Here is a 9648-nt window from a genome sequence, read left to right as displayed (position 1 = left end):
GAAGATAAGTGATCCGCTAACTTTTTTCTAATATAAAAATGTAGTAATTGGTTACAAGTGGGGTCTACTTTTCAAATTTTTTTTAAAAAAAAAAAAAAAAAAAAAATCAATTTAACGAAGAAAAAAAAAATCAACATGGGTTAGCATGGGTTGACCCCACTTGTAAATAATTACCAAAAATGTTAATGAATTTATTGAATTAAAAAATGTATATTTTTTTTTTTCAGAAAAAAAATGAAGTGTTAAAAAATTTAAAATTGTTTTTGCAAACATACAAAAAATATTAAGTGTAGAAATCGACAAGGAAAAGAGTTGACACAATTAAATCACGATGACCAGCGTTTACGTATCTTATTCAATAACATTTTAAATAACTTTTCACATTCTCTCGCCTCAGGCTTTATATAAATATAAATAAACAAACCGGAATCCTTAAAAAAATAAATAACTCAATTACTAACTATTTAAATTCCGTACACATTTTTCGGTTAAAAATTGAAAATTGTAATTTTTTTCCAACAAAAAAAAAAAATAATTTACTTTCACAATTTTCCGATATTGAGTAAATGATAAATAGATTTAAATTCATACATATTTATCCGCAAGCCATTACAAATTTAATCTTGAATATTTGTGTCTTGTCATAATGCTTCGTTCTCCTTAAAAATTATCTCGATAATTCTTATTATACAGATAATAACATCAACTCGAGCTGGAATATATATAATTATAATTTATTAAGTCGCTTTTGTATTTCAGATTGATTTTTGTGATAAATTAAAATAAATTATAAATCGCTGACCGGAGCTTAAAAAATGTAAAATAAAAATCTTTAGTTTTTCATTATTAATTTAATTGCTATGGAATAAATATTAGTATATAAGTATATAGCTATTAAATTTACTTTAATTGCACAGTGGTACCTTAAAAAATGTATTTATTAGTCAATAGAATAAAAAAAAGTCTTATATTAATAAAAAGAGATTTAATTATTACAATTATTGACAAGCTTTATTTTAAATGTTTTGTCTGTTTTTTTTTTTTCTTTTTTTTTTATTTTATTTAATAACATTTAATTAATCGCCTGCTAATCCTAGGCGGGGAGGCAAAAAAATTAATACGTTTTATAATCGCTGACATTTTAAAAAACGTTTCTTTTTTTAAATAATAAATTTATATTATTTGGTTTCACATTATAATTATACTCATCAATTATTTTCTTGTCCTTGTTTTACAGCGCGGTTAATTTTATAACAATTTTTTTATTGTTTAATTTTCTTAATCAAAAATTATCCAGTTTCCTAAAAGTTTGAGTTTAAAATCTAAACAAAGTCTAGGTTTAGCACCATACAAAAAATTAAAAAAAAAAAAATCAATGCAAAATCTTGGAAATTAATTAATTTTTTTTTTTAAACTCAAATAAAATTTACGATAACTATAATCGTGACAATGGAATATTTGTATCTGTAATGCATATTATCTAAATGATTGAGACTTTTTTTATTATTATTACAATTATTATTATTATAATATTTATTATTATGATGTTCATTATTATAATTATAATTATTATTATTTTATAATTATACGATTGTTTATTTGTGTATCACTTTTACACAAAAATTCATCGAGCAATAAACTATTGTGACGTACAAAGAGAAAGAGAGAATAGAAGAATCGTTATGACTACGGTTTACTTGATTTTTTTAATTGTAATTGTAATTGTAATGTAATGTAACTGTTATTCTATATGAGATACCAATATCATACTATTTTATTCATTCATTTATTTATTTATTTATTCGTAGACATTTAATTTATGAAATAGGACGATTTTGTGATTAATCTCCAATATTTAAAAACGGGTGTGGTGCATGCTTACAAAAAATTTTTCTCAATTTTTAAAACTCACAAAATTTATTATCTCTATACGATTCAAAAATTTTTTTATTACGTTTTTTAGAGATTTTTTAAATTAATATAATTTTTTTCCTTAGTTTAATGTAACAAATAAATTTTAATATTTAAGAAAAATTGCATCAATATTTTTTTTTAATTTTTACAAGTAACATTTTTTGATAAATGCTTTTTATAATAATTTATTCATTATTAAAGTCACTAATTTTAAAATTAATTACTTTAAATAATAGTCTATTTATTCTTTGTTTAATTTTGTAGAATTAATCTTGTATAGAGATTTTTCTATGTGAAAAGAAACATAGTAGCTTGATTCGTATAGAGATAAATTTTGTAAATTTTCAAAATGAAGACAAATTTTGTGCAGGCATGCACCACACCCTTAAAAACCATTTTTATTTTGGTAATTTTAATATCCATAGTTTATTCACTGACTTTTATTTATTATTACCTCCCCACAATTTTTTTTTTTTTAATATTAAAAAGAAACAAAAAAAAAAAATATATTCATATACGTCAACGTATTATCATTGTTATTAATTCAGTACACACTTATCGAATCAAAAAACATGTCAAGTATCTTTTGGTTACTTGCGTTATCCTAAGACAAAATTATTATTATTTACAAATTAACTTTTGAATAATTAATTTCATTAAACAGAGTTAAATTTCTTATTGTTAAAGTCTATTATTAATAAACAGAGTCAATAATTTTATAATTACTCTTCAATAAAATTAACTATACAACATAATTTATAAAAAGCTATCAGATTAAAAAAATATTTTATCTAATATGAAAAATTTTTTTGGAAACAATTATTATACTTGAAAAAGAATTTAATTTCGACGAGTTATCAGATAAATTATCAACTAAAATATTAATTAATAAATATTCCTAAAAATTATTTTGCCTGGGAAACGCACGTCACCTCACCACCCACCGAAAATTCTCACTCATTAATATCAATCTCGGTCTTCTCTTATATTTACCTAGCCACACATATTGACTCCATTTGTGCGCGAGTTTAAGTCTTTGACTGTGACAATGCGTATTTCCGTACGCTTGGTCGCACACTAACAGAAAAAAAAACTCAAAAACTCAAAAATTAAAAAAAAAAAAACTAACCATTATTATTTTTTTTCTATACCTTTAGTATATATTTTTAATATCAGTCCACTCGCTACACTAAATCCATTCATACACAACTATTTTCAGGAAAGTTTCACTGATTCGGACGAAAGGACTTGTGATTCTCAACTCACATCAAACAAAAAATTAATAATAATAATTAATAATTAATATTAAAGGATATACACAGAATACAGGTACTGCCATCGGAAAAGACAATGGTACCGATGACTAAAGATCATGTTGAAGTTAAAATATTAATTGATGTTTTTTATTTTAAAATAAATGGTTTTTTTTTTTTTTTTTTTTTTTTTTTTTTTTTTTTTTCCGTTCGCTGAGACCTTTACATAACAACAAGTGGAGAATCCGGATTAATATGTATAACAAAGTATCGCTTTCAGAAGCTCGTCAAGGGCTCGATCAATTTTATTAAACATTACATTAAGTTAAACGAGTGTTGAATAAAACGTTTGTTAAATAAAACGTTTTACATTAGTTATTATTACCGTGACAAAATAAACACTCACTGGCCATTTTTGTTAGCGATCGCCACAAGCACACAAATAATAAGATACTGCGTGTCCTTTGGTGTATGGATTATCTTGAGCAGTTTCTCCCACAAATTTTTAAATATTATTATTAATTATTATTATTATTATTATCATTATTTATACTTTTAATTTTATTTATATATATATTTATATATCAATCGAAGCTGCTTCAAGGCGACGTTAATCAATCAATTGATAAATTAATTATAATTTTTTCACTTGTGTCTCCGGGCCCTTGTGTCTCGAGCTTCTAGCTATGCACTCGGTTACGTTTTCCAATTATGAGGGTGTGCTCGTGAGGGTGCTTGGTTACCTTGGCCTTGGGTGGCTTGAGAAGGTATCATGTCGAGCAGATATTGGCGCTGGAGGTCGGCAGCCTGTCTCTGGAGCTCGACCATCCCCTTGCTTCCGGCAGCTTGAGCCATCGCGAGCTGATACGGGTACAGAAGAGGATTGAATTGCGGCATCATGTGAGCTGGTAACGGCTGGTGAGGCGGCAGCCCGGGTACTTGAGATTTTGTCAGCTCTGCAGAATAGTTCAAAACTTTAAAAGGGAGGTTAGATACACAATTCACTTTTGAGCTATGAAATAAAAAATCTTTACCTCTTATCAACTGCTGCTGGAGGGCTGCGGCCGCTGCCGCGTGATGTGGAGAAAATTTACCACTCTCGGCGAGCTTTACCAGAGGATGGTCTTGGAGTTTTGGTGTAGGTGGAGTAGGAGCGGGTGGAGGAACTTGGACTGAGGGCTGAGGTGCTGGAGGTGTTGCTACTCTTCTGGTAGGTGTTACGGCCTTTGGAACTGGTTTTGGTGCTGGAGGATCCGGACTTGGACTTGCTGCTTGTGCTAATTTTTGCTCCATTTCGTGTTCTTGTTGCAAAGCTTTTACGAATGCTGTTTTTAATCTGGAATTTTTAATTTTTTTTATTAATTTTTTGCTTTAAAATTATTTTAATAATAATAGATAATATTTACCGATTAGTATGTTCAGCTTTAAGTGCTTTCTTAACATTAGTTGTCACACAATGCTCGCAAATGACTCGAGGATCACGTCCAGCGGGAGGCCGCAGGAATGTCGCATGTTGTCCACGTGGTCCTTCTTTCTTGCCATTCGTCGCGGGTTTTTCCCATTTCCACACAGGCGTAAAATCAGTCTTACACTGGGTGCATTCAAAGGGTTCTGGAGGTGGCGGTATGGCTGGTTCTTTCGTAATAAAATCGACGACGTGTTCCAACCCGACGAGATAAATAAATTCGGTGTTTGACGGATTGGGTACGAAGTGCATCTCTGGAGGTGGAGGCTTTGGTGGTGGTATTTGGAGGAGTGTTTTCTCCAGCTGATTTCTCAAAGCGAGTTTGGCTGCTGCTTGCCTTTGAGCTGGCCTCTGACTATCCTCCCTCGGTCGTTCCTAAATTTTTAAAAATATTATTAGTAGAAATTAATAATATTAATCGTGTACTTATAATATCGTAAACTTTTATGGTAAACAAATGAACTACGATACTTTATATAAAAGGTATTTAAAAAGAGCTTGCTTCATACGTTAATTTATAAACGTTAAATACCTGTTCAGGAATTACAGGAGTGTTAATAGCAGCCGTAGTTTTGCTTTCTTGAGATCCAACAAGCTGCTTTGCAATTACACAACAAATTATTGGTATCTCAGTAGCAGTTAAGATCGATATTTTTACAAAAAAGTTAGTATATATTTTTAATTAACTAAGTTAGTAGTTAATTATTAGCTAATGATTATTTTTTAAGCTTACTTGATGCGCGGGAACGGGCGTAGGATCCTTGGTAGATCGCTCAGTCCTGTCAGGTGGAGCGTGGTAAGAAGAAACGTTTCCAGTGACACTAGGAGGTCGAGTTCGCGGATGAGGTGGTTGTGGTATAACCATATTTGGTGGCATTCCCGTACTTGATGTTGGATTTCTTCCTGCGTTCGGCGGTAAAAGCATCCCCGGAGGTGGAGCATGTAAACTGCTGCTGCGACTCGGCGCAGGCTGACCTCTCAATAAAGGTGGTGGTGCTTTTGTTACTCTGTGACTGAAATAAAAAATTTTTTTATCAAATTTACTTAAAAAAATCCCATTTTTTCATATAAATACACCGGCTAAAAATTTTTGCTCATTCTCGTAATAATATAGATAATAAATAAAAAATAAAATACCTGTGTGCTACTGGCTGAACTGTTACAGTTGGAGGTACTTTATTAACAACTTTAGGCGGTATAGCCGCAATATTTTCTTTGAGCTGTTGCGACTGTTTAATTTTCTTCAACAAAACAAGCTTCATTTCCTCAGACCTCAAGTCTTCCTTGAGTTTCCTCAAGTTTTTCTCCCTTTCAGCCAGCTCGCCTGACGACAACTCTTTTATTGGCAAAAGTGGCGGCATTTCACCTTCTTCACTGTCCGAATTATTACCATTAACGTAACCATTAATTCGGGGCTCATCCGGGCTTTCAGCGTAACTTTTCTCCGTCCTGGGTCTCAGGATTCTTCTTGGCCTCCTGTCCTCTCCTGTTTTAGGGGCTAGAATTCCCCGGGAGGAGTTTTGGATATTCCTTGGCTCCAAAATTTCTGCATTGTTACCCGAGAAATTTATTCCTAAATTAAGCGGTACTGGCTCAGTGCTCAGGTTGCTCGATGCTGAGGACTCCCGTCTCACGCTACTGCAATAAATAATTTATAAATAAAAACATAAATATAAATAAAAATAAAATTAAAAAAATTTACTAATTTAAATAATGAAACAAAAAGTTTAGTTTAACTTTAAATACGATAAGAAAAATAAAACCTGTCTTTTTAAACGCTTATCAATAACATGTAATTATTGATAAAGCTGTAATTATTTAAACAAATGTTTAAACACAACTACTCACCTGACACTCAAGTCAACAACAGAATCTCCATCTAAATCCATTGCTTCCATTTCTCTAGATGTCACTGCCCTATAATAAAATAATAAATTAAATTATACATGTATATACGTACTTATTTATAAAGATGTTTACGGAAATACCAATATGATAAAAAATAAAGACATTAGTTAATTAATTAATTATTTAGTTGTAATAATAGAAATATTATTAAAAAAAAAAAAAAAAAAACACGAAATTAATGAAAAGAATGTAAACTAGACCGAAATGTTCACGTCTACGAGTGCCTGCAGGTCAATTACGGGATAACGTTCTAACCTCTGAGTAAATAGCGATCTTCCCTTCGAGTATCTATCTTAGGCAAATGAAAAAATAGTAATGTAACAAACAAAAATTACATCACTCGGATACTCGGTAAAGTAATAACTACTAAACTAAGTAAATAAATAATAATACGTGGATGGATGGATTAAAATAAAAATAAAAAATAAAAAAAGGTGATATCTCGCATCTTGTCTACTGTCAGAGAGTGATGATGACATACCTCAGCGAAATCCAAATGTAAGTCACTTAACATTACTCGAAAACGGTATGTATCGAGGAATTAAATTTGATGCTTCGGAAGTGGCGTCTCCGCACAATGGCAGCTAAGCGTAGAGAGCAGGACTGAAAAGTAATGTTGGGGGGGAAGAGGACGAGGCTCAGTGGACGGGCGGCTCGGGGCAGGGGGTGATAGAGGAGCCGTGAGCGGGGAGAAGAGGGACTTCCAAAGCAACAAACTAAACCACGAGAAATAAAAAAAGAGCAAGTGAGACAGAGCTAAGTATATAGTTGTATTTGAGTAGTATGGTGTGTGTGTGTGTGTGTGTTTATATAGATATAGATATAGATATAGATGTAGATGTAAATGTAAATGTGATGTGGAGTACAGTAGTAGACAGAGTAAACCGAGTACGAGTGGACGTTTTATTTTGTTCGTGCTGTATTATATGCTGTATGTTCGTTTTCGTTCGTTCATTCCATTGGTGTGTAGGAGAGGGGACACTGTCGCACATTAATTACTTCTCCCCTTGGACCCTTCTTGTCCTCGTACCTCGTATCCACGATCCACGATTGCTGTTATGTATATAGTATATAGTATAGAGGATAGGAGCACTGGCTCTACTGCTCCTCTATCCTCCGTCCTCGGTTAGGTCTCTACTCTCGGTTCTCCTCTGTCTCCTCTGTCTGCCGCTTTCATTTACTTTAGATTGTCGAAACCCGTAATATAACGCCGGGGGCGCGACCCAAAGTTATTCTCCCCGATATTCTCTTCTCATTTCACCGAAACTCCAATAACATATCCACCAATACTCGGTATTTGGTACTCCATACTCCATACTCATACTCCTACTCAGCTTCAGCCTCAGCCTTGCTGCTCACCTCACCTCTTTTTTCCTTTCCCAATTTTTCCCTTTCCCGATCTAGATATCTACTTTTATTTTTTATATCATCCATCTCCATCTCCACACGTAAACCCGTGCCTAGCAGAGGCATACGTGTAGTGTGTACATCGGGAAATCGATTTTTCACGGCGACCTCACCAACCTCAACCCCGGACATCAGCTCTACAAAAAATACATCATATTAATAACAATCCCAGAAATTTATTACATTAATATCATCTTTGATAAATCACGATCACCGTCATTATCATCATCATCATTATTATTATATTATGATAATAGAAGAAAATAAATACTGACTCCGTTACATTTCAAGCTCCAAAAAAAAATTAACAAGAAAACCATTGCATATTTGTAGTATGCGAGTAAATTTCATGTAATTACTGTCATTTCGGGCCGACAACTGTGTGCGACCTCGCTCTTTCCCTCCTTTTTCAGTCTCTTAAACTATCACCGTCTTTTTTCATCCATATATCTCCCTCTCCTTAAAGTAATACGTGGCTTTTCTTTATCTCACGATCATTAATATTAAAATTGTACTGAGTATTACGCACCTGATACAACAATTGTTCCTCTATTAAACATATAAGTTGTTTAAATAACAATCAATCTATTTTCACGATTATTATTGTTGTATTTATATTTGTTTATTTAGATTTGGAAAAAAAAAAAAAAAAAAAAATGTAACGTAAATTAGGAAGAATGCCAAGGACGTTTAAATATATTTATTGTTTATGTTTAAGGAAAACTATGAATTAAATAAATTTTTTTTGTATTAAATTTTTTAGTATAATATAAATAAACTTCGTACCTGGTGTTTTAATTAGTCAGTATTATTAAAACAAATCGATTGAAGAATCTTGTCACGAAACCGGGTATCATTTACCGATTAAAGTTATTAAATAATCGTAATCAGTATGTGAAATCATTATTCACTGTTTATACATATGGTTATTTTTTCATCGATGAATAATTACTAATTTTTTGTTTTCTTTTTTCTTGTATTAAGTCAATTGAATATTCAGAGGACGATGACCAACGGCAATAATATCACTCACTGCACACAAAATTAATCCACGTTTTCACAGTAGTTTTAATTCACCTCATTTTTTTTCTGAAAATTTATTTAATTAATTACACATACCTAATTATTTATTTATTTTTAAAATAATAATAATGACGGACAAGTTATCTAAACGTTGTCATTAATTAGTTGGTATAAATAAGTGATAATATATTTATTTTTATTATTTTAATTTAATGATTATCATAGATATGGATATTTACCAAAAAAATGATAAGTGTAACCGAAGTAATAATTAATTGAGTATGTGGGATTATTATTTTTATTTTATTGTGTTAGTTTAATAAAACTGTTGAGAAAAAAAACACACGCCACCTTGTATTCCATTGGCACTAGAAACAACTTGAGCCTCGAGTATCGAGTAATTCAATATGGCGGTGTGCGGCAACACTTACGGAGAAACTGATAGAATATAACATGGATGTGAGAGTGTCTCTGCGACCGCCTAATTGCTCGGTCCTTCTTTCGACTACTGGAGCCCGATGGGCCGTCTCCGTCAGATCGTTGTCAAACAACGTGTGTCTGAGGAGTACTATACGTAAGAGAGACCGGTAGTAAGCACGCATTCATCACCCTTTCGGGTGATACACGCGCGTGCACTTTTCGTCTGCAACGACCCCCGTGGTTGACCTGCTGACCAAC

The 9648-nt window shown here is 31.8% G+C and overlaps 1 protein-coding gene across 10 annotated transcripts; it reads right to left on the bottom strand.

Annotated features, from left to right (window-relative positions):
• Positions 1-950: 950 nt before the first annotated feature.
• On the bottom strand, positions 951-9612 carry Simj (transcriptional repressor p66-beta simjang). Of its 10 annotated transcripts, none has more exons than XM_074260095.1 (8): positions 9210-9612; positions 8734-9036; positions 6481-6549; positions 5770-6270; positions 5366-5645; positions 4574-5007; positions 4202-4503; positions 951-4123 (listed from the first exon to the last, which is right to left on the bottom strand). In XM_074260095.1, the coding sequence occupies exons 3-8, from the start codon at positions 6528-6530 to the stop codon at positions 3864-3866; spliced, it is 1827 nt and encodes a 608-aa protein (XP_074116196.1). In that variant the 5' UTR covers positions 6531-6549; positions 8734-9036; positions 9210-9612; the 3' UTR covers positions 951-3863. The 10 variants fall into 10 exon arrangements, with proteins under 10 accessions (XP_074116196.1, XP_074116197.1, XP_074116193.1 ...); XM_074260096.1 differs by having other exon boundaries at positions 5770-6267; XM_074260092.1 differs by having other exon boundaries at positions 951-4141; positions 5770-6267; positions 9210-9611.
• Positions 9613-9648: the final 36 nt, after the last annotated feature.

This window comes from Cotesia typhae, unplaced genomic scaffold (assembly GCF_013202065.1).
Source record: "Cotesia typhae breed Kobodo isofemale line unplaced genomic scaffold, CoteBio_Ctyphae contig_22, whole genome shotgun sequence".
Classification (NCBI taxonomy): Eukaryota; Metazoa; Arthropoda; class Insecta; order Hymenoptera; family Braconidae; genus Cotesia; species Cotesia typhae.
The sequence above is the reverse complement of the archived record's forward strand: the minus strand, read 5'-3'. Positions and strand labels throughout refer to the sequence as shown.

Bases quoted from the DNA above. Each gene is read 5' to 3' on its own strand.
- Simj (XM_074260087.1), bottom strand. From the start codon at position 6,530: ATGGAAGCAATGGATTTAGATGGAGATTCTGTTGTTGACTTGAGTGTC. The intron at 5,008-5,365 runs GTAAGCTTAAAA...TTAAAAATTTAG, and splicing joins CGCCCGTTCCCGCGCATCAA to GAACGACCGAGGGAGGATAG. The intron at 4,142-4,201 runs GTAAAGATTTTT...TCCCTTTTAAAG, and splicing joins CCAGCAGCAGTTGATAAGAG to TTTTGAACTATTCTGCAGAG.